This window comes from Petromyzon marinus, chromosome 38 (assembly GCF_048934315.1).
Source record: "Petromyzon marinus isolate PM22_M1 ecotype Great Lakes invasive population chromosome 38, UKy_Petmar_22M1.pri1.0, whole genome shotgun sequence".
In the NCBI taxonomy this organism is placed as follows: domain Eukaryota; kingdom Metazoa; phylum Chordata; class Hyperoartia; order Petromyzontiformes; family Petromyzontidae; genus Petromyzon; species Petromyzon marinus.
Genome location: NC_133704.1, coordinates 7,450,632 through 7,475,514, shown reverse-complemented (window position 1 = coordinate 7,475,514; position 24,883 = coordinate 7,450,632). Strand labels below are relative to the sequence as shown.

The 24,883-nt window shown below is 49.6% G+C and overlaps 2 protein-coding genes across 10 annotated transcripts in view; one reads left to right on the top strand and one right to left on the bottom strand.

Annotated features, from left to right (window-relative positions):
- Positions 1-426: 426 nt before the first annotated feature.
- Positions 427-9,809, bottom strand: PEX12 (peroxisomal biogenesis factor 12). Of its 4 annotated transcripts, XM_076072615.1 has the most exons (8): positions 9,554-9,809; positions 8,678-8,932; positions 7,611-7,756; positions 6,248-6,570; positions 5,287-5,498; positions 4,350-4,567; positions 3,466-3,673; positions 427-1,770 (listed from the first exon to the last, which is right to left on the bottom strand). In XM_076072615.1, the coding sequence occupies exons 3-8, from the start codon at positions 7,737-7,739 to the stop codon at positions 1,373-1,375; spliced, it is 1,488 nt and encodes a 495-aa protein (XP_075928730.1). In that variant the 5' UTR covers positions 7,740-7,756; positions 8,678-8,932; positions 9,554-9,809; the 3' UTR covers positions 427-1,372. The 4 variants fall into 4 exon arrangements, with proteins under 4 accessions (XP_075928730.1, XP_032823629.2, XP_032823630.2 ...); XM_032967738.2 differs by lacking the exon at positions 8,678-8,932 and having other exon boundaries at positions 9,554-9,807; XM_032967739.2 differs by lacking the exon at positions 8,678-8,932 and having other exon boundaries at positions 1,573-1,770; positions 5,292-5,498; positions 9,554-9,798.
- Positions 9,810-12,782: 2,973 nt separating this feature from the next.
- LOC116950183 (AP-1 complex subunit beta-1-like) overlaps positions 12,783-24,883 on the top strand; it is a 71,890-nt gene continuing 59,789 nt past the window's right edge. For 3 of the 6 annotated variants that reach the window (XM_032967743.2, XM_032967741.2, XM_032967742.2), the window contains exons 1-7: positions 14,681-14,819; positions 15,437-15,492; positions 17,231-17,336; positions 18,655-18,790; positions 19,541-19,786; positions 21,757-21,947; positions 22,749-22,970. In XM_032967743.2, coding sequence (XP_032823634.1) covers positions 14,743-14,819; positions 15,437-15,492; positions 17,231-17,336; positions 18,655-18,790; positions 19,541-19,786; positions 21,757-21,947; positions 22,749-22,970 — 1,034 coding nt within the window. In that variant the 5' untranslated portion in view covers positions 14,681-14,742. The other 3 variants (XM_032967745.2, XM_032967744.2, XM_032967740.2) reach the window with 3 other exon arrangements.

Genomic DNA, 24,883 nt, shown 5'->3' with positions numbered 1-24,883 from the left:
CTTTCGACCTCTGAGCTCTAAAGCCTGGGTCACGGCAACACCGCGGCGTCTATACACTCGTCTCGGCTCGTTCACGGCTTGGGTTCCGCAGTGGAAAAAACAAGCTGGCGCCCCGCGCGAGCCGTGCTGGGCTGGCCAGGGACACGGGCCCGGCAGCGGCTCAGCCGTGCGGTGGAAAACCTGACCGTTTGCCGGTGCTTGCGGGCGGGGCGACCGACCGTGTTTCAGGGATGTCGGCGCGCGCGTACGCCCGCCGGCGCTGCCGCTGTGCCCCGGAGTGGACGGAGCTGTTCGTCGCATCGTTCCGGAGCGCGGATCGGGACGGGGACGGCTTCCTCACGCTCCCGGTGAACCCTCCTGAACTAGTAACCTCGCCGCAGTGGTGGGGGGTGGGTACGAACAAAATGGTGAAGGCAAACGTCCGTGGATTTTCACTTCTATAATTGTGGTGATTCTAGATTTATTGTGGTGTTCGCCGAATCCAGCAATGATGATGAGGGCTCTATTCGTAGAGGAGTCACCGGCTCATCACCCACACCAGTTGAAAACACGGTCGGAATTTCCATCACCAAGAGATTAATGACGAGTTGCAGCAGATATCATAACGACACTGATTACTATCACCATGGCACCGATAAAGATAATGAAATTATGACTATAATCACGAAGACAATGACAACGGTAATGTTGTACTACATGGTAATGAGAATGTCAATGGCCATATTGGTGATGCAAATCATGATTATGGAGACATTGATCATTGCGATATTTCTGATGTTTATGGAGACAGTGTCTTTGATGGTGATGATGATGCCGATCACATTGAGGTGGATGATCCTGGCTCGTGGTACAGGAGGCGGAGGAGGCTGCACGCCTACTGTGCAGCCCCAGGTCTCTCCTTCTCGCTCACCTCGTCTCGCTGCTGGGACTGCGCGATGAGGACCAAAGCGTCGATCTGCCGCTCTTCATCGCCATGTGCGTCATCCTGGGCCGCCGTGGCCGGTGAGGATCCCGTGACCTCAAACCATGACACTAACCCTGAGCTTTTGACATTTGCCCGTGATCATACCCCTAAACTCGTAACCTTGACGCCTGCACCCAACCCTCAAACCCTGACATTAATCCGGTGACCAGAAACCCTGACTCTAACCCTCAAACTATGACCCCCAACACTAAACCAAATCATATTTAATATTTTAACCGGTCTAACCACAATTACTAGACTAATACTAACTCTAACCCTATTGTCTAAACCGAATACTAATCCTAATCCTGAACACTAACCTTAAAGTAGGCCAGAGAAATAGAAATTGAGATGAAATAGAAACACTATATCTCATTTAGCGTGACATCACGATTCCTCCACGCGACGTCAGCACTCGCCGGCCTTATCACGTCGCCCGGTAAAAATATATATTTGTAAATATCCTGGCCTACGTTGACCCCTAACCCCAACGCAACTTCGCGTCCAGCGGCGGCGTCCGTTCTGAAAACCCGGAGCGGTCGCCACCCGGAGGCGACGAACTCGGGCGGAGAGAACGCGGCTCGGAAGAGGAGCAGCTCGAGGACAAGGAGCGGCGGGCAGCTTCGGCAGGAGGGCAGCAGCGGGGAGGGCAGCAGCGGGGAAGACGGGGCCTGCCCCACGCAGGGCAGGGCTGTGACGGGGAGGAGGAGCAGGAACGGCTGTTGGAGAGCGCCGACTTTCACGGGCTCGAGAGGAAGCTGTCGGGGCTGCGTGTGCGCGAGGATCTGCGGCAACTGCTGCTCGAGCTGCAAGAGTCAGGGACAGGGTGACCCGCGCGTTCACTCGCCTGTCGTTACCATCGTTACCATCGTTACCATCGTTAGCATAATTACGCTCGCTCACATCGAGCGGAGAAGCCTTCGACCCTGTTGACCGCCATAAGCCAGTTTCTATCCGCTGCTGTCCGCTTATGCCAATGCCACTGTCAGTTGTCTTGAGTCGCCCGCGATTTGTGTGCGCGTATTGCGGGTACAGTGGAGTGTGCAAAAACAAAAGGTGGATCTCTGATTTTGTGAATATGTTGTGTCCTGGAGCCGCCCGATGCGAGTTGGAAGATTTGTCGACGGGCACAAAAATCCAACATTTTATTAGTTAATAAAACAAAACGTAAATCCAGTTAATTTAACTGACATTGCATCGCACAATTAGGAAATGTGTAATAGGATTAACTACACACACACACAAACAAAATCTTAGTGCAACTCTTTACAATTACAGTGCCTTCGCTGTACAGTCGTGGCAGGGCCCAAACACATTAAGGCGGTGGTTCGCGTCGTTGAACATACGCGGGTCGGCGGGACGACAGCGCAGTGGCCGAGTGCGTGGGCCTTGAACCTCCCCGCCTTCACCACGTGGCTCCAAGCCGGCGAATGACTGCACTTGATAGCAGGTGGCGCCGTGGGCTCAACTCGCAGGCGGGAAAGTCGCGAGTTCAAATCTACGCCGGCTCACCGTCATCGTCCCCTCTCGGGTTGTTGAAGTGAGCACCGCTTGGAGGGAAGAACTGAGTGACCTCCCGTCATAGGAACGAGGAGTTTCCACCACTGTTCGCTCTCCAGGTCGGATCACGCCCTCTCAAAAAAACACAGGCTTGTATTTTGAAAAAAAAAATGTTGCATTGCTCTTTCTTTCGTTTCGTTCTTGAGATATAAACAGAATGATGGGCGTACAGCTCAATAAATCGACTGTAAAAGAATGATGGCGATGATGACCATGATTACTGCACAGCTATCGAAATTACATACCTGTCAACCCCTTATCAGTGACTACCTTATTACAGGCCAATTCAGACTTTATTGGTCACCCCGTGCCCCCTTATAAATCTCAACATTCATCCTCCAAAGTCCCATCACAAGAGGGAGAAACACAAACAAATAGACAAAATAATGTTTTTGTTGCCCGTATTGAAACGGCTGTACGCCGTATGGACCTGAAAATTCAATTTCCCTGTACAAGAATACAGGTATGGAATTGCACTGTGATCGGAACCACAGCAAAATACGCAGAGCACTCGGACATCCACGCGCTGCCAACCCTCGGCCTTGTGGTGGATGCCAGTTTGCGCCAGGACAAAGTTGATTCAAGGTCAGGTGACGTCAAGTCAGGTCGTACGGACAATATCAGGGGTAGGGCAGAAGCGCCAGCTGACTGCTGCCTGGGGAGGGGGAAAACACAAGCTGTAGCTGATAGGTAACTCTCCCGGACATCTGTGAAAAATAACTTAATAGCTCATCGGATTCCTCCAGTCTAAACAAAGATTCTGATTCTGAACTCACTCCCTTGGTTTCGTGGCCAGTGGTGGCCTTCGAAACCTCGCCGCGACGTTGCCCCTCGGCCGCCCTCCTCTGCTCCTTCTGCTTCCTCTCGGCATCCGCTCCGTAGCGAACCGAGGTCAGGTCAGGTCGGGTCAGGGTCGGGTGAAGTGGGCTCCGGGTGCTCACTGCTCGGGCGGGTAGAGGCGCACGAGGTGCTGCGCCCTGGTCGGGTAGCCCGTGACGGGACAGCGGCCACGCTCGCGCACGTAGCCGTACGCGCACGGGTAGCACAGCACCACGCCTGACGTCGCCAGCGCCGTGTCGTTGGTGCGGCGCCGTCGGCACAGGGGACACACGCCGGGCGGCACGGCCGGCCCATCCCCCAGCTCCGCATCTGCCGGGGGGTTGCAGCGGCAGAGACGGCGAGCGGGTTAGAAGCGCCAAAGGGTGCCGTTGATGGCGGAAGGGCCTCGACCAGACGGAGCTCTGGAAACCCTCTCAACAAGGCATTTGGTCTACTCTTCCGCGCTGGCCCAGGCATGTTAGAAGAGGTGGGAGCACCCACGCTTTACCCCCACCATACTCAACATGACAATTGGCTAACTGTGGTGTAACCATTTATACTGTCGGATGGAAAGATAGGCGGGGGGATTCAAGAAAGTCGTTTCAATTTCCGCACCGGGAGATGGAACTGGTGACCAGTGTGATGGCCATCGTCGTGTGCGCGTGTTTAAAGGGGTAATTAACGATGTACCACAAAACCTTCCCAATAAATATATAATAACTTCTCAGAGCTGGAAATCAACCAATTTAACTGAGGTAAAAAAAAGTAAGTGCAGTCATTGGTGACCAGGCTGGAACCCTCATCGCTCTACACCAGAGCACCCAGTTTAATCACAGTTTGACGCCTTTGAACCCCGACACAAACCCAGGATCCTCGGTGGTCCTGGCTCAGGCGTCTCTATAACCCTCCCTGCGCCACGTGGCTCACTTGTCAATTTTTTTTTTTTTTAACGAAACGCGACGAAGGGAGGCACAGACGCTGCCCGCGTGCGCGCATCGACACACACCTGCGTGCAGGTGAATGGGCGGCGGTGGCGTCGGCAGGTCGGGCAGCAGGAGCGACGATGCGCCGCCGCCGCCGCCGCCGCCCAGGAGACTCGACCCCACGTCGCGGAGCGCGTAGAAACTCTCGAGGAACTGCAGGAAGAAGACGGCGACGGAGAATGCGGCCGAGATGTTGATGGCGGCGTGCGACGCCAGCGACCCCAGCACCCCGAGGACACCGCTGTGGTGACAGGAACAGAGATCCCCCGTGTCGCTTACGTGGGTACATTGGTTCACCGACGGTCCAGCGCTCACCGATTGCTTTCGTATAAACACACCCGTGCGATCAGTTGCACGCAACTTGGTTGTTGCACGCAACTTTGTTGTTGCATGTGACTGAACGGCTTGTGTGTGGACGCCTCTCTGCAACTGGAGAAGTATAAGCAGGCAGTGAAGTTGCGCGATTTGGTCGCGCAACTGATCGCCCTGATGTGGAACCCGCCGTTAATATCTCGCCATGGTGGCAAGATGTTAACTGCCTCGCCTGTTATACGGGAGGTCGCGGGTTTGATCTCAACTCTGACGCCTGTATATTTGGAGTTTGCATGTTCTCCCCGTGGTCGCGTGGATTTTTCTGCAGGTCCTCCGGTTTTTCCCTCATGGTTAGAAACATGCGTTTAGAATATTTGGCTGCTATAAAGTTCCACATGATAAGCCACTTCGTTGAGCTATCGTTTGGGGCCAGGTAACTACTGAAAAAAAGCTATATAGCTCAGTGGGCCTTACCTAGTAAAAGTAAAAGCTTAGATTTAGTTTAGTTTCCAAAGGCACTTTTAGTGATGAACACAATTGTCCACTGTTTAGTTTTAGTTTTTTATTAATTTAGTTTTTAGTAGTTAGCGTTGGGGGCACCGCACTCCTTCCCCTCCTCCTCCGACGCCGCCCGCCAGTCTGTGCTACCGGACCCGTGATGTCGCGGCAGCACCCGCGGTCCCTCCTCGGGGCCGGCGCCGTCGAGGGGCAAGCGGCAGACGAGACGCACGCCCGCGAAGCGAAGCAGCGGCGAGTGGTGGCGGCCGCGCCCCAGCGCGTAGCTCAGCTGGTGCCAGAGGCACACGCCCTCCCAGGTCATGTGCACGAACGGGTAGGTGGCCAGGAAGGCGCGGTACAGCCTGGGGGTGAGGGCACAGAAAAACAACACGGGCGAAGATCACCCGTGAAGCCTTAACTGAGCGTTGGGGCGAGTGCTATTTTTAGCGGGCACTTATGAAAAGCGGGCACGGCACACGACGAGGTTGTGATGTGGTTCACATCACAAATGCCCAGCCGTGTCTCCTCAGTGCTCGTGTTTACACACACTGCACCAGGTGTTCCTTTAAAGTCAACCAAACGAAGGTCAAGGACTGGTTCTGATGTTAGCCGTGACCAGGAATCGAAAACAGGTTGCCGAGTTTGTAGCACAGTGCACCAACCGTTGTGCTACCTCTCTCGATTCTTGCACTCGTAATACATTTCAGCGTCTAACATGCGTGTACGAATCAATGACCGACGATTCATGGAAATGATAAGCTGGGATGAACAACACCGCACGAACAATTAATATAAAATGTCAAACAATACAAAAGGCAAAGGTACAGTCCTGAAATTCCTGCTCACGCCACTGCTGGCCCATGGGCTTCTACGAGACTGAGCTTCAGAGCCCCCTTTCGAGGGTATTTTGGCCTCCTCTTCCGTGCTGATCAGACGTTTTGGAAGAGGTGGCAGTACCCACACTTTACCCCTCATCCTCCCACCCCCCACACACGACCTGCCAATTTACTGCTGTACTGCTGGGCGGACAGGGGCAAGTAGAGGGTGGGATTGAATAAACTCGTCCATTGTTTCAACTGCCACGCCAGGAAAATGTTTACTCCCAACTGACTTGACGCTGCGTGAGTCCGGCAGGTGAATTCCGCAGTCCATCTCCTCTCGGATCCTCGCCACCATCTGCTCCACCTTCCGCCGCAGGTACGGCGCTGCCACCAGCAGCGCCAGCGACAGGAAGAACTCGCGGCGCGGCAGGCGCGAGCCGGCCGGTGTTCCCGGGCGCTCGGGGACTCGCTTGAGGTCGTAGAAGTTCTCCGAGAAGGAGGCGGAGTGGCGCAGCAGGCTGTGGCGCTGCAGCAGGAAGTCCAGCAGCAGATAGAGCTCGTCAAAGCGGCGCCACGCTTGACCGAAGAGCGCCGGGCTGGACTCGGCAAGCACCTGCACGCGCTCGTGGTGGGTGTGTGGATGGATGGTTGGTTCATGAGTCGATGTCAAGGCACTGCTATTCTCTTCTAGCGAATGGCAATGTGGTATTATGGGGGCTCAGTGGCAATGTCGAGGTCTGCTGGCCATAACGAGAGGGCTTCAGGAGAGAGAGAGAGTTCGTGTGGTGTTGCTATCGCTCCTTTAAAGCAGCACGGACGACAGTGGTTTACAATATGGTTCACAGTTTGGGTGGCATGGCCACAATCGCACTCCTGCGGCTTGTGTCTTTTAGTTCCCGTCATGAAGCAGATGTGCGCATCGGCCTGGCTTTGATGATATGATGCGGTAGATGGTTACACCAGCACCTTCGGTAGATGGTTACACCAGCACCTTCGAGGAAGAGGAACGTCAAAGCCATGAGGAGGTGCGATAACGTTTGTGTTTCGAATTCGGTGTTGTATTCTGGACGTCCGCATTGCTCTGCTCTGTGAGATTCTAGGGTGGTGACAGCGCAATCCCAGAAGGGTTGCGATTTGAGTCGGTGGCAAGGTACAGATTGCAAACATTTTCCATGAACACTGGGAACTGGAGGTGCCGGTGGCTGGTTCACCGGTTATCATCTAATTACCCCAGTGTGGGGTACAGGCAGGTGTATGGATGTCCACGCTGCTCAGGTGTGGTATTGCAGTGTTGTATTGGGATGGTGTTGTATTGGGATGGTCATGAATAATGACGGGAGTGGAAGTCTTAGGGATGGAACTCGGCCGATGTGAATTGTTGCTGCAATTGAATCGTGAGCGATGGCGACGGCTTTGGGGTGGAGACCTTTGTCTAGCAGTGGCCAGAGCCGTCCATGTGGGTGGGGGGGGGGGAGGTGCGGGGCAAATAACACTGCGTGGACCCCCCCAGATGCCTTCAACCTAAACCGAAAGTAATCCATTTGACGCCGTGACGTCGACGCACGGGGCCCGGAGCGGTCTCCCCTTATTCGCCGTACCCTCGGGAAGGCTCTGATCGCGGCTGCCGATCATGATACCCAGGGCGAGTCTGACCTTGCACGCGTGCCCCAGCGCGGGCCTCACTGCCGACACGAGCCCGTCCTGGGCGAGGGCCTCGAACACGGAGGGGGCCCCGTCGAGGGCCGTGGCGGACGAGGCGAGGTGCGCGCCACGCTCAGCCATGAGGCCCTGGGTGGAGGCTGCGGGGAGAGGAGGGGTCGCAGTGTGTGTGTGTGTGTCAACCCCTTATCAGTGACTACCTTATTACAGACCAATTCAAAACTTATTGGTCACCCCGTGCCCCTTATAAATCTCAACGTTCATTCTACAAAGTCTCATCACAAGGAAGAAACACAAATAAAAAGACAATTTTTTTTGCCCATATTTAAATGGCTGCACGCCGTATGGACCTGAAAACTCAATTTCCACGTACAAGAATATGGGGCAAACCGTATGGGTTGATAGGTATGGTGTGTGGTGTGGGAGAACAGGCGGTGCATCTGCCAGTCGTCTCAGTCCATGAAGCCACGGCACCTTGCGCCTGTCCAGTGAAACTGCTCGCAGCGAGCCTTCGACACTTCCCGTGACGGCCTCCAAGTGCACCTAGCCTGGCACAAGCGCTGCGGTGACGTCACCGCCATTTAGTCACGAGTGGTGGCTGCTGTTGTGTGGATTAATTTGGACACACGCACACAGGAAGCGAGCGGTTGCCCTAGGGCTGAGTGAACAGAGTGCCGAATGGACAGATGCTGCAGGGGCGTCTGGAACTCACTAGACTGTAGTAAAGATTTGTACTTATTATACTAGGTAAGGCACACTGAGCTATATATCTCCTTTTTGGAAGCGATCTGGCCACAAATGATAGCTCAACGAAGTGGCAATTGTATATCAGCCACTTGAATATCAGCCAAATACTCTAAACGCGTGATGTTGATTATAAATGTGGAGGGAAAACCCGAAGGACAAGGAGAAAAATCCACGCGATCACGGGGAGAGAGAAAACACGCAAACTTCAAATATAGAGCAGGCGTCAGGGTCGCGATGGAACCCACGACCTCCCGCACACCAGGGGCGAGGGAGTTAACATCTCGCCACCGCGTGACACCCAAGTGGAGGAGGACCTGAGGTTTAGTTGACTGATGCGGCAGAGGAGCTCAGTGGACCGATTCTGGAAGGACCGGCGGCTGGGGCGGTTTGTGTCGAGGTAGGCACGGGGAGATTTGTGACCAAGTGAAGGTCGGCTCGGAACTGGATGGAGAGATGCGGTGCAGGAGAAGCCGCAGCAAGTGACCTGGCGTGGTGCGGGAGAGACTTGCAACTGACTGGGGGAATTGAATGGTACAGGAAGGGGGCCGTCAATAAATGACGTCACGCACCTAGGGTGGGGGGGGGGGTCAGACATTTGTGACGATGTGTGACGAGGGGGGGGGGGTGAGAAATCTGACGTCACATCAAAATGCGCAACTTTCAATAAATATAAGCACGTTCTACTTAATTAGACTTTTTAATAAATGTTTTCGCCTACAACAGCAGAGTGCAGCGCCACATTAAATACGCACTACAATGACAATAGTTTAAAGCGATTTGAAGCATGTTTTATTTATTTGGGGGGGGGGCAGAGCTTTGTGACGTCATTTTTGAGGGAGGGGGGGTCTGACTTTTTGTGACGCCGTGTGACGAGGGGTGGGGGGGGGAGGTCAAAAATCGCGTGACGTCATTTATGGACGTTCCCAAGGACGTGCAGCTGAGTGGACTCGCTTTCAACCACCCCGCCTGAGCTTCAGCTGCACCTAGCCTAGGCAAAAGCACCCTCATCTGCGAACAGGCCTCTGCGGCTGTTAAGCGTTCACTCTAGAAACTCTCCGTCCACGCGAGGCCTGTTACATGCGCGCACACACGCACACACGGCGTAACACAGCCTGCACGCGGTCTAGAATTCCGCGCGATGCGACCGGAACCCGCACCCCGAAGCGGGGCACTCGAACCCTCACGCTCACCTCCGGCGCCTCTCGTTCAACCCGGGGACGACTCAACCGTGGTGTTTGTTGTTGTTATTGTTGTTGTTATTGTTGTTGTTATTATTCCCTATAGCCCGCACGTGCGGCGCGACGCTGCTCGGCTCTCCCTTCCGCGGCGGCTCTCGCAGCGACTTCGATGAAAGGCGCACGCACGGACACACGCACGCGCGTGCGCGTGTCCGTGCGTGAGGCCGGCGCCCCGCGCTCCCATTGGCCGGAGGGCGGTGCACGCGCACGCGCTGATGCCGACTGGGAGATGCGGAGGAGGGGCGGCGATGAGCGAGCGGGAGGGCGGGCGGGAGGGAGGGCGGGAGGGCGCGCCCCTCTTCCCCCACCCCCCACACCACCACCACCAAGCACGCCGGGTTAAAGGGGACGCGCACACTCTTCCCTTCGTGCCACCCGGGCAGCGGGGGGGGGGGGGTGCAGCCAGGGGGGGGGTAGCCAAGGGGGGGGGTGCAGCCGGGGGGGGTGCAGCCGGGGGGGGGGCAGCCGGGGGGGGCAGCCGGGGGGGGCAGCCGGGGGGGGGCAGCCGGGGGGGGCAGCCGGGGGGGGGCAGCCAAGGGGGGGGCAGCCGGGTGGGGGGGGGCAGTCTCCTTTTCGTCTGCTGCTGCTTTCCTACGGCCTTCCTACTGCCCATTCGATAACCGCGTCAGGAGTTAGCGGAGCGCGTCGCCGTGATGTGTCTCCTTCCATATTTGTGGATGCGGCACGCACACCACTGGATAGTTCTGAAGTTTCGATCATTTGTGCATCAGGTATTTTGCTTGCATCTGCCGTGGTTTGTAAGCTGGACCATGAGCTTCGCGGAAGCTCAAACCCAAGGCTCTTCTGTGTTGGGCCTTTCACAAGGGGGCAGTGCAGCCACATGAGAAGAAGCCGTACAGCAAGAATGTGTGGACTCTTTGGTTCTATTCGGTAAAGTCACGTAGGTAAAAAAATAAAACAACAAAAATCACGACGTTTCGGCCACAACACAAGTGGCCTTCATCAGGTGAAGGGACCAGACTGTCTCGAGGACAGCGCTGGAGTGAACACAGCCAAGCTCAGACCGCGACCTTTAAGCTTGTGTCAGAGGAATTAAGGTGCCTTGACAAATGAATTAGCATAAAAATTAGCATTTAATTGGCGGACTTAGCATGGTGAACGGTGTAGAGGGGGTGAACATGCGCAGACCGGCGAGGGGGGGGGGAGGTTTAGTTTACATATTGATGGTGTGAAAATGGAATTTAAGCAGCTGCGAAAGTTTGGAATACCACTACTTGATTTTTTTACCTACGTGACTTTACCGAATAGAACCAAAGAGTATGGATCCTTGCAGTCACGAAAGCTTCAAATCTAGAATGTGTGGACTCCCAATTGTGCCATCTGTATGGGATAGACTGATAGAGAGTTGCCTCCTCGTGCGCTGCAGGGGTTGTCTCCTTGTGCTCCGTTTTCCTCCCGCATGTAAACACTCATTAATTGAACGATAACACCTTAATAGGTCGGCTACGTACGGTGCGAAAGTTCAGTTCATTTATTTCGAGTTCATTTATTAGGAATTGCCCTGTGAGCCATGCGGCTCTTGAATCGGGTGCAACCGCAACAAACAAAAAGATGAACAAGGAACATCTTAAAGTGACTACGCGCAAACAGTAGAATCCAGGAAAGAACAGCAAAGTCTTCCATAAAAAGCACCGTATATCAACGTTGTGTGCAAAAAATCCCAGTGGGATGCAAGTCAAACAATAACACCCATACGACAATTTAGATTAAAGTTATCAGTCTAACTCTGTACTACAACAAACAAATACAGCTAAACCAAAACGTTTTCGAAATCACCAAAATAAAGCTATGAAAACAATGTAACAGTGATCATAGGAACTGAAATTCAAATTTAACAATAAACGATATACATAACACGTGCACAGTGCATACATATAGAGGACTGCAGAGCTTGGGGAGGGAGGTGGCGGGATTTGGCACCAGCTCACCGCCTGGCTGCAAACCTCCCCCACTCGCCTGTGCTTTCTTCCTCGCGATTTCCAGTCGTTCTCCCTCTCTCTCGTGTGTGAGTGTGAGCGTTACAATTGCTTTGCTCTCTTTATCATTACATATACCCCCCCCCCCCCCAGCGCTCGCCCGTCGTTACTTCACAATCACAGAAGTCGCATCAATCGATTGATTCATGGATGAATATTTAAGGTAGAAACAGGAATTCACAACTCTGGCTGTTTGCCTGATGATGCTAGTTGTAATTACTGGCGAAAGGTCACGGTATTCGAATTGTAAAATGTTGTGGGTTTACTCTCCAACACACCGATGTGCTGTACTCGCAAATAATTGACGTTTTGTTAAAAAAACAAACCTTACTAAATGGCTATGTCGAACAGTAACCCCTGGAAACTAACTTGACTTATGATGAGTAACCCCCTGCAACCTAACTCGACTTACGAACACTAACCCCCTGGATCCGAACTAGACTTACGAACATTAACCCCCTGTAACCTAACTCGACTTACGAACGGTAACCCCCTGGAACCTAACTCTACTTACGAACACTAACCCCCCCCCCGTAACCTAACTCGACTTACGAACGGTAACCCCCTGTAACCTAACTCGACTTACGAACGGTAACTTCCTGGAACCTAACTTGACTTATGAAGTGTAACCCCTTGGAACCTAACTCGACTTACGAACACTAACCCCCTGTAACCTAACTCGACTTACGAACACTAACCCCCTGTATCCGAACTCGACTTACGAACACTAACCCCCTCTAACCGAACTCGACTTACGAACAGTAACCCTCCTGTAACCTAACTCGACTTACGAACGGTAACCCCCCCCCCCCCGTAACCTAACTCGACTTACGAACACTAACCCCTTGTAACCTAACTCGACTTACGAACAGTAACCCTCCTGTAACCTAACTCGACTTACGAACGGTAACCCCCCCGTAACCTAACTCGACTTATGAACACTAACCCCCTGTAACCTAACTCGACTTACGAACAGTAACCCCCTGTAACCTAACTCGACTTACGAACAGTAACCCTCCTGTAACCTAACTCAACTTACGAACGGTAACCTCCCCCCGTAACCTAACTCGACTTACGAACATTAACCCCCTGTAACCTAACTCGACTTACGAACACTAACCCCCTGTATCCGAACTCGACTTACGAACGGCAACCCCCCCTGGAACCGACCCCCTCTAAAAAATAAATATATAAAGGTGGGCGTACGTCACGTCCGGTCGGCTCGACACCCCCGGCAGCCATCTTCGTTTGGGGCGTTGATTCATCCCCGGCCACTTGCGAGGTCCCCAGTCGCTCACGGCTCTTCGTCGTCTTCTCAGACCAGCGGCGGGTATCTTGATCTCACCACCCCCACCCCGACCAGCCCTGCTCCCTCACCTTGCATCAGTCTTTTTTTGCTTTGATTTTGCGTCATTTCTTTATGAGGTGTGGGTTGTTCGTGAAGCGTAAGTTGTTCGGGTGACCGGTGCCGTTGTTGGTCGCGGCCGCTGCCCGGCCCCGTACGCCTATTCCCGTAGGGCGTCCAGGCGAGGCCGAGGCTTTTGAACGAAACGCTAGGCCCCTGCTGCCAAGTCTCGTATTTTAAAGCCGAGCGTGTATTTTGAATGGCGAGCGCGCGTCTCACGAGAGTAATTGTCGCCGATGACACCCCTCGTCGCGCAAGGGTTGCCGACGTGTTGTCATGTGTTGAATGATTAAGATAGTGTTCGATTTGCTGCGGTCTGTCACGTCGGCTGTCAAGTGTCCTTAGCAAATGCTGCGTCGCGTCTTTCCAAATATTGTCCACTTTGTATGTAACCCCGTGTTTGGTGCAGAAACAATCCGATATAATTGAGTTGTGTAATTTGTAAATAATTGCAAACGTAATTTGAGTTGACATTGCACATATAATAGCAATTATACGGCCAGGTGGCTCGGTATAAACTAGTACCAATTTGTGAAGTCGGCTGTGGATATCCCATGAAAGACTCGGCCCAGCCATAGGAATGCGGAATTGTCCATTACTGGCTGTAAACAGAAGATGAATACCACATCATTTCCCATACTGAGTAGAACGTAGGTTTGATTACACAATTTTTTTAATTGATCCCATGTCTGCTAGAGTAGACATTTGTAGATAAACTAACGTGGGGAACATATGCACATAGATTGCCGTGTGCGATTGGACACGGTTATACATTACACAAGGGACTTACCTCTGTGGACTTTTTATAACCCGCGTTTAACTCGTGGTAATTCTTCCAAGAAGAGTCTGCTTCATTCGTAGAGTGATTTTAGCCCGTGATCGGTCTGGAATGCGAGCCATCTTTGTCAAATTTCGAATTTGAAGCAGGCTTGAGTCTGGAATTGGTGACCACCATGCACATCATAGCCCGCTGCAAGGCTATGTCGTGGGCAGCAGGATGTTTCCAATCTTCTCAAACGCACAATGACCAGCGTGGTGAAGTATGATCGCATAATAGTACTCGCGAATCGCACAGCGTTGTTAAGCCCTCATCCAGCATTGGATTTACAAAGTTCTGTACAGTACTAGTACGTTTTTGGTTGTGGTTTAGGACATCTGAAACATTCATAAAGCAACCAGCTGGTGGGAGAAGGCAACCCCATAATATTTCCATGAGCCGTTGTCTTGTCAACTGGTGGATTGTCTTCCCCATGCCGATGCCATCCCACTCTGTTCTGGTATGCCACGTTGTATCTCCTGCACGTGAGCATTTCCGCACTGGTTATTCTCTCGGGCATTTACTCTGCTTTGGTTGCCATTCCATCCAGAGTCTTGTCCATCGGCCATCATTGCTTCCAGCAATGGGGGCAGCTCAAGCCCACTTATCTCAACATTTATTCAGATCTCTATTTTTTTGGGTTCTTCCGTGATCAGTGTTTCTATTTCTACGTCTCATTGTAGTAATTCTGAGCGCAGTTTTCCATGCTATATTTTCAATGTTTGTTCTGTTGTGTTTGTCATTGTTCATGTTTCTGCCCATATGTCATAGATGCCAATATGCATTGAATGAAAACTGTCATCTTCAGCCACATTGGTGCTTTTCATTATCTGACTCATTATCTCATAGTAAGGCTTCTTTTCCAATAATAATCTGCGTTTTGGCATAGCATTGCTCTTTTGACAAAACGTACTTGTATTAAATGTCACCGGGATCTACATTGACTGCAGTTGATTTTATAAATCGGTTGCTAACGTTCCTGCCAGAAAACATTGAGAGGTGGGTGTTTTCTAAACATATTTTCGAAGTTTAACTGCAGGGCAGACATTCGTTGAAGTATTTTATTTAAAACTGGCTGAGATCCCATTAAGACAATAGGTCACCTTTCAAGAGACACATGGGTGGATCAGGGCCTCCTCGTGCCATTTGGGTTTTGGGGGTTATTTGACCATATTTCACCACACTGGTCAGTGCGTATTTGTGAAGGCAGGGGTATTAGATGTTAGGGAGTAGTATGGTATGAGAAATATATTTTTCTTTACTGCCCCTTGCTGTAAATCTAGCCCCGCAACAGCCAATGATACCAGTTTATCTTGGTGATTGCCAATCAAAGTACTATCCAGGTTCAACACTGCTTAGCTTTCTGTGTCTCTTGATTGCGTATTTATCCAGGTTATTTTATTCGGTGGTATTGGTGAAATATAAAAAAAATAGATCTTTAAATTGCGGTATTGCAAGCGTTAAGCAGGATTTTCAGACGGACAAAAAACTCACGGGTACATGTATGTATCATGCAATTATAAATACAAAATAGTAATTGAGAGTTGCTTACTATCAGTGATTTTTGTTTTGCCAGAAAAGGATTGTCATCGTCTCTGTGTGTGTCTCCTTATCAGTCTTCGTGCAGATTTAAAAATGACAGACTCCAAGTACTTCACGACCACCAAAAAAGGTATGTGAGTGATAAGTCTCTTTTTCCTACTGGGTATTACATACTGTTGTTTTTTGTCTAAGGAAATGCAGAGTATTGCTCAAAGAGATTGATGTAAGCAGTGCACTAATGAACACCATACATGACCTAAAATTAAGTAAATGTACAGGAATTTATTTGGCAACATGATTATTAAATTACCGCTTTGTTTACCATCCTATGGGATGTCTGGTGCATTGTTTTCCAGCAGTATTTGTTTGCGCAGGCAAACGCCAGAGTGATTTCGGCTCTCTGAATCTGATCAGCAGAATGTGGCTTTCTAAACACCGTTAGCAAACTTGGTGTTATAGGCAATAACATTCCATGAACACTGTAAGGTTTATTCAGTGTAGTACAGCACTCGGTGTACAAAGTGTGTTGTGCATGGAGAGACCTGGATCAGGGCCAACCTGGTGCTCTGGAGAGCGGGCGGTATGACTGGCTGTTATCTGAAGCTGTGACTCATGTTTTAGCAGTTATTTCAATCACGGCCTGCTTATCAGTTACATGAATCTGATGCAAGTTATCATTTGTGAAATTTGTGACTTCCTTTTCAATAAATATAATCCTGGTCATGGGCACAGCATCACACTTTTGACAAATTATTTGTGACTTTGGAATGTCACAAACTTTGACAAATTATTTGTATCTGTGGAATGTCACAAAGTGCCACTTCTGTGTGTCCTAAGTGCTCGACTTAAGCCACGACATTTTTACTATTTATGCCCATGGCCCTGGTGCCTCTTGTTTCTCACGAACATTATTTTCATCACTGGGCGGCGGCACAACTCGCACCAGTTTTTTCAACCCATCTCGAAGGATATCATCTGTCAAGCCACTGGATGTTGTGATGGCTGCATGGCGCCCACCAGTTCTTGAGGCGTGTTCCTTTTTTGCCGCGTGACCCAAAACAACAGGAAGGTGGCCACATGACGGGGTCATGATTATTGCAAAGCATGTGTGCACTCAAGAGTGCTTTTAGAAAATATACAGCACATTAGTCGCTTCTCTTGTACTGCCGAATGTGCTTAATTTAACAAGCATTTTGGTAAATTAGTACCGGTCCCTCTCACCCATTTGAAAAAAATATTTGAATGCAAGTACTCTTATGTTATTTACTTAACACAATTAACAGGCCAACTTGAGCAAGAGCACTTTAATGTCATTAAATAAAGAGCATATAATGTAAGAGTTTTTGGCCAAAAAACGTTTGATTGTGAATTCTTTAAAATAAATATTAACACGTCGATCATAATGTGTTTTGAGATGTTACAATTTGGCCCCTCTGCAATTCAGTTGTGCAGAATCGGGTTCATGATTGTATTTAAGTGTTATATATATTCGTAGGGCATGTAGATTTATAGTTTCAAAAAGTCATGAACCTCACATAGTTGGAAAATGATTGATTTAACATGTACCATTTGGTGTACGTGTCGCGATGGTAAGATCTTATTTGTTATCTTATTTGTTTAATTGTTTCATGCGCTCTATGTATTGTGCGCTTGGATGCACTTACTGTATTTCTATATTGTTAGTCTAAATAGTGCCAGTATCTCACGATGTTGTATACGGTAAGCATGTAAAACTAAACGGTACATAAAGATAAAACTAACAAGCAATGTAATGAAAGACAAAAACACACAAAACACGAGTCAGGCAGATGTGGCTGTGGCCCGACGCTCTGCGCAAGCGGGCATACTGAGCTCTTTGCTCCTTGCAGGTGAGATCTTTGAGCTGAAGGCTGACCTCAACAGCGACAAGAAGGAGAAAAAGAAGGAGGCTGTGAAGAAGGTGATTGCCTCCATGACGGTGGGCAAGGACGTCAGGTGAGGGCATGCTTACCGAAGTTCACTCTCGGAGCTTGTCGCATCATTCTTATTTCACCCGTTGGGTAAATGCCGAAGTACGATATTTCTGGACAAACTTGACGCTCGGTGTAAATGGAGGGAAAAAGGACACACTGACATCACCGATTGCGTGGCCGAATTGTCCGGTGCAAAAATGCAACGTTCAGCAGTGGGCACTGCATCCTGTTGAGTGTAAATAAACAGTGTAGGGCATGTGCAGTCCATTGAGCGTGACAGTCATGGCGACCGCAAATTATCGACAGTGAAGACAGAAGTTTTGGTTTGCGAGAATGCGTTTCTTTATATTATTTCTACTATGCTTTCTGTGCCATCTCTCATCATATGCCTTTGTGGTGGTTTTTACAATGGTAAACACCGCCACGAAGGCCTATGCCCCAATCACTTGGAATGCATCCGAACTGAATCAGATTTTAAGAGTTAAGCACCCTTTTAGCCTGGATAATGCTTGGATGGGTGACCACTGTGCATGCCAGATTGTCATAGGCTGCCACGGGACTGTTACATTTTAGGTCGCAGGGAACAATGCAGCATAAATATATTGTTGTTACTGTGCGTCTTTGCTCCCTACATTCGCCATCCCACACTGGCCAGCGGAGTGAAGTATGGTCAAGTAACCTCCATGACCCGTATGATATGGAGGCCCTCATCCAGCAGTAGACTGACAACAGCCTTGTACATGGACCTGCTGATTACACAAAAGGACTTAAGTTTTTACATATTTCTCATAAAACCATCCATGCGTATGGTCCATGTTGCGTAAACTTTTTATGTGAACTTGTTTTGTTTGTAGCGCAGCCACATCTCCTCGGTGATAAAGCACCACCAACATACATTGGACGCGTGCGGTTTCAAAGCTTTCCAACTAAGCTTGATCAAGTTTTTGCATTGGCTCTGTCCGGCCATCGATTAATCTGTCTACAAAGGGGGGTAGGGGGGGGGGCACTGTAACTCATGCAGACATCGCAATATGAACACAATACGCAATTTTAGCACAGAGTTGCATTACTATTAGGGACTTGCCCGATTTGAAACTGGCCAAATTGATCAAAGCTTTGTCCAAAACCCAGTAGACACAAACCAACACAAGGAGGACCATTTGCCAACAAATTTGCCGTCACATACCCCATCGGCTTCATTAAGTACTTATGAAGACTGACGCGTGTTGGAAAGTATTACTTCATCCGTGCGTATGCATGATTTTTGTTGCCCCAAACTCAATCAGTTACAAGCTGTAAGCACTTCACGCGTGCGTGCGTGCGTGTCTGTGTACATACAGTGCGTTGTTCCCGGACGTGGTGAATTGCATGCAGACGGATAACCTGGAGCTGAAGAAACTTGTTTACCTGTACCTAATGAACTATGCGAAAAACCAGCCTGACATGGCCATTATGGCCGTCAACACCTTCGTCAAGGTGAGATCCACCCCCGGCAGCGAAGGTCGTGTTAAAAACGACGTTACTTTCGATGCGAGTGTCTTTGTGTGTTAAACATGGGGAATTGTAGCGGAGTGGTTTGCGCACTGCACCACAAACCCGGCGACCCGAGTTGGATTCCTGCTCGCGGCCAACATCAGTGACGGTTGTCTGAACCGGTCCTGTGCCCCCACTAACCAACTCGCCCTTAAATCGGTACCTAATGTGGTCTGTAAACATAATCACTGGGGCGACAGACGGTCAGGCGAGATATGCTGGCCATATCTCAACCCCATCACGCGTCTTACCGGCCTTAATAGGTGCTCGCCCTCAGCACTTGGAGTCTGTGTTGGCTGCACGGCCGATCTTTGTTAAATGGAGCCTAGGCGGCAGTTTTGGTCAACATGTGGCATGTAGCGAGCGTGCCTGGAATGTAATGTGAAACAGCTGTGTCCAGTGTGCATTGATCAATTTATTTAAAGCCGGTGAGAACGTGTTTTATATTTAAAATATTATTTTTTTCAAGAAAAACCTGTTTAAAAAAAAATATCGTAAATAAAATTGTTCTCATGCGTGTGCAAACAGTGCGATATATACATATATATGAACATTATGGCAACAAGCCGTGCGAGAATCGCGAACGGTAGAAGCGTCGGCCAACATGCCGAAAGTCTCGCGGTGCAACCCGAAGTCGCTTCGGTGACCTTTGACCTTGCTCGCTAATCCTTCCGCCATGTTCGTCCCGTCCAGGACTGCGAAGACCCGAACCCGCTGATCCGCGCGCTGGCCGTGCGCACCATGGGCTGCATCCGCGTCGACAAGATCACCGAGTACCTGTGCGAGCCGCTGCGTAAGTGCCTCAAGGACGAGGACCCGTACGTGCGCAAGACGGCCGCCGTGTGCGTGGCCAAGCTCCACGACATCAACGCGCAGCTCGTGGAGGATCAGGGCTTCCTGGACACACTCAAAGATCTCATCTCCGACTCCAACCCCATGGTATGAACGATGTGGAGGGAAGCCCCAAGTGTTGCATGTGGTTTTATTGGCTCCCTAACAGCATTTGCCCCAACAGGCTGTACCGGGGATCTTGGTCTTTGCTTTGTTGTTGTGGGTTTTTTTCCCCCAAATTTTGATCCTAAGCACTGGTCCAAAAGTCCAAAGTGTAATCAATTTTGCTGCACTGCCCTCTGCCGACAATGTATTCCCACAGCAACCTACATCATCCTGATTTTTTTTTAATAAAAGGACATTATTATTACTGACTCGCATCTTGGTGGTCAAAACTTGTGATTTCCCGGTGTAAGTGTGTGTTCCTTTTTAATATAGTACCTTGATGATGACATTCAGAGAATTCATAACGGGACCAGCGTTCGCTTGGCATAAATAAATGGTGCTGAAAAATATGAATTCCGTTTGCCCAGTGTTATGGCCTTCATTGATATTTGTTTTTATAGTCAAAAAGTCAAAAGTAATTTTCATGCTCAAATAAGCATCGAGGCAGTTGCTCGCTCATCTCTCCCATTCACAGCTCCAAACCAGTGGTGGAAATTCCTCATTCCTAATGGTGGGGATAGGGTCTATCTATAGGACAACCACTGTTTCAACTTCCCCATGAAGTGGTACTTATTGTATCGACCTCTGAGGGATGATGGGCCGAGTCAACCACCTAACCTGGAATTGAACTCGCAAACTTCCGATCGCGAGCCGCTCACTCTACTCCTGTGCCATCAGGCCGGTATTTGTTTTTGTACGTACAGTACCTAAATCGTTATTTTATTATCTGTCAAATTAATTGCAATGAACCACACGTTTCGTCTGGGGAGGTAAGTGAAGCTTTGTGTCAATTTGATTAGTCATCACAGCGCATTGTGAGATAATATTAAGGGGGAACCTTTTTAATGCAACTATGCAAAAGAATATTGAAAATTTGAGAATAGGTGTTTAACGCAGTCATTATCATATTCACAGCTTTTTTGCGCGAGTTATTTTTCTCTTAATATGCCAAAAATAATGTTATTCCAATGAGGATTTGTATTTTTTTTTAGTGAAGGATTTGCATGTATTTAATTAAGGATTTGCATTAATGAATTAGCACTTAAAAGCAAACGTGCCTCCAAAGCGCTTTACAAAATCCACATAAATGATAATGACGATGCCAAGAGGATGTTGTGGGGGAAAGGAGAGATGATGCGCAATAAAAGAGAAATGGAGGTAGAGAAAGCAAGGGGGGGAGGGTAGAGAGGAGACAAGAACCTCGTGAGCACAGCCCCCTTTCGAGTTTTCATTCCGCTTCAAACAAACATTTTCTTTCATCCATTCACATGTGGCCATGGGCTTTTGAAGTGCCGATTCTGTTGTTTTGCACAAAGCGTTAAAGCAACACTACAGTGAACAGTTGGCAGTCACGATTAATTGCCCTTAATATGTGGAATAATATAAAGCTGGTTCAATACGACCTATTTTATTAACCTGTGTTCATGTAGAACAGGGTTAAAAAAAAACCCAGTGTTGTTTCCTCTGTTCACGTGAGCATTGAGGCGGTGCTCATCTCCCGTTCGCAACCCTGAGTCGTTGGTGGACAATTCCACTTTGCTACGGTGCTGTAGGAATGTGGAATCGAACAACTGCTGTTGTTTTCCGCACAAAGTGTTATTAATCTTATCAACCCTAGAGGGATGATGGTCCGATTCAACTGCCCCCCCCCCCCAACCAGATTTGAACTAGTGACCCTCCGATTGCAAGCTGTTCTCTCGAACAGGGTAGCAGTTTATTTGTTATAAAGACATTTAGGTAAAAACGGTTGTACCAAAACGATGTTTGTGAGCTCATGTAAAGACTGTTACTTTTTCAATGATGAGAGCTAAGCTTGTAGGTATTTGCCTGCCGGGAAGTTCAAACAAATTTCTCGCACCAACCTCTACCGCCACCTCCCCCCTCTCTAATCCACCTCCCACCCACCCGGCTAGGTGGTCGCGAATGCCGTGGCAGCACTGTCGGAGATCAGTGAGTCGCACCCCAACAGCCAGCTCCTGGATCTGAACCCGCAGACTATCAACAAACTGATGACGGCACTCAACGAGTGCACCGAGTGGGGACAGATATTCATCCTTGACTCGCTCGCCAACTACATGCCCAAGGATGAGCGCGAGGCGCAAAGGTGATGACACGAGGGTTGGCACTCCCCCACCCCCTCCCTTTGTGGTTTTGCCCAACTCAAACTCGTGGGTTTGGCCAAGCCAAAAAAATTCAGGTTGGTTGGTGGTGAAGCCGAATGGTCGCCCCTGTGGATTTGGAGCGCTGGGATGCTGTACTGCAGTTCGCAGTGGTACAGCTTTCGAGAGCGTGCACCTGCACTGGGTCCCGTGGGTCCGAAAGACCTGGGTCCTGATATATTTAGATAGGGAGGGAGGTACACTGGGCAGGTGGGAACCCTATTAATTCCTTGCATCAGGGCCCATGCCACCCGTGCTCGGCCACTGACGTATCAGTATGCAAGGCTAGGCCAGCGGCTGAGGGTGGCGTGGGCAATACTATTGTTTGGGACCAAAAAGTGGCTAATGTATTATCCTCGTTCTATTTTCTGAGAGAATGTCCACCATTGTATAACGATGAGAAATTGCGACATCTTGGGGAGACCAGCGATGAATAGATCGTTGATGATGATATTGTCCTTCTTGCTCCATTCCCACAACTTGGATACAATAGGCCATTTCAAAGCTTGGCAAGATAAAACTGTGCCTCCTACCGAGGCGTGCAAGCCCCCAGCGTCTCCAGTTTCCTATCGCCTCCTGGAATAAAGTGGACCGACTCCTTGCCCCTCCCTACGAGTCCGCTGGAACTTGGACATAGCCAGGGTCGTCGTGTAGCGATGGTGTCCTGCGAACTCGAACGAACTCGAGCTATTCCCTTGCCTGTTTCATGGTCTGGTCGTCGTCCCCCCCCCGTGTCCCACCACCAGCGTATGCGAGCGTGTGACTCCTCGCCTCTCGCACGCCAACTCGGGAGTGGTGCTGTCGGCCGTCAAGGTGCTCATGAAGTTCATGGAGGTGCTGCCCAAGGACTCGGAGTACCACAGCACGCTGCTCAAGAAGCTAGCGCCCCCGCTCGTTACGCTACTGTCGGCCGAGCCCGAGCTGCAGTACGTGGCGCTGCGCAACATCAACCTCATCGTCCAGAAGAGGTGAGCATCGGTTGACCGAGGGAAGGCGGTTATCTTAAATAGTACGTTTCTCTTTAAAAAACATTTTAACCTTTCTCCAAGTTTATCACGACTGTGCTTTCGGCCGCTTGTCATGAGACGAAGAATTCACGTGGATCCGGTCATTAGAGAGCGGGCCAAGGAAAGTCTCACGCTTTCGTGACCTCTGATTTCTGCAGTAAGGAGCAGCAGCACTTAGGGGCACACCAAAATATATATTTTAATAAATAAGATGTTTCGACAAAAGCAGGGGGCTTGTAGAGTGGTCAAGCAAAATAATAATAAAAAATATATATTGTAGTTCGGGAAAAATCGGGTAAAGTAGAAATGCATTCAATTCAACTTGTGTTGGCTGTCGGGGGAAAGGCATTGGTGGCGCACAAGTGATGAAGATACCTGCGTGCCAGGCTGGTTTAGAATATCTGCTGTCTAAGGTGGTCGGATGGCTCAGGGGGGTTGATACCGTGTCAGAGTGCTTGAGCCAGCATGGCTATAATCCTGGGTTTAAATCCGTGATTAAACCGTTTTCATGTCTAGCAGCATGCTGATGGTTTCGGCCTGATTCCCGATGCCTAAAAAACAAATATACAGGGTGTTTAAAAAGGTGGACTCGATTTGAAATCGCTTTATCTCTGCAACCACGAACCGCCCATGAATGAAACTCTTACCACTTGAAAGGGCAGGGAGAGTTTCAAATGATTACAGATAGATGCCTCTCCCAGCGCACAAACAGACCCTAGCCTCAGTCATTCGCAAGATGGTGACCCTGCAACACAGGGCATTTTGCGTTCTGCAGTTCAGCAAGACTGAATCCGTAATTACGGTGCAGCGTGCGTTTCAACGACGTTTTGGCATTGATCCGCCAATGTCTAGAGCATTCGTCGTTGGTACCGACAATTTGAACAGGCTGTTTATGTAAGGGGAAGAGCACAGGGCGACCACGTTCCTCAGAGGAAAACGTGAGAAGAGAGGCGTTTAGGACGAATTCAACTATCGTCTCGATGTTGTCTGTACAGCAGGTGGAGGGCACATAGAGCATTTATAAAATGGTTAGTAAAACTTGATAATTCATTAAACCGTTTGTAACTTTTTGTTGTAATTGTAACATGTTGCCATCGTGAAATATACTGCTTTGAAATTGGGTCCGTATTTTTAAAAAACCCTAAATATGGTTACATTTGGTTCTAAAAAGCTAAACTTTTGTCTGAATTTAGGTATTCACTTTATTAAGTGTGTTTTAGATTTAAAAACGAAAACAAGGTTTGATTGGCATTCTATGAATACTCTCAGGGATCTAAACGAGGTGTGACAAAAGTCACGTGTTTTCATGTTTCTGTTCAGCATTTTGAGATGCGGTGAGATATGCATCAGCATTTGAATTTAATTCAAATTATCTCATCTTCTGGGACCATTCATTCACTGCTAGAGTTCTGAATGGAATCTTGTTGTAATCTCACGACACAATACTTGCAGCAGCACCATTAGAATATAATTAAGCCACCAAACCACGTCACCGGCCAAAGTGTTTAATTGCAGCCCGACCCTTCCGTATGTAATTATTCGCACAGTCACGGCTGAAACGTGCATTCAAGCTCTGCAACCCAGTTATCAACTGCCACAAACCACCACCTTCACCACCACAACCATCACTAACAATATAACATTCCCCATATAGCCTTTAACAGACTGTTGGTGCAAGTGCTGTTAGCGAGCACCTATTTAGGCTGAAATAGCACACGAGGCGGTGCATGACCACCGTTACACCCGGCCACCTTTTTCTCCCCAATACTGATGTTTTACACGCTGCAACCTAGGGGACGCCCACGACCAGTGGATATTCGTTACTGATGCTGCCAGTGAGCGGGAATCGAACTGCAGTTGTCGGGTTTGCAGTA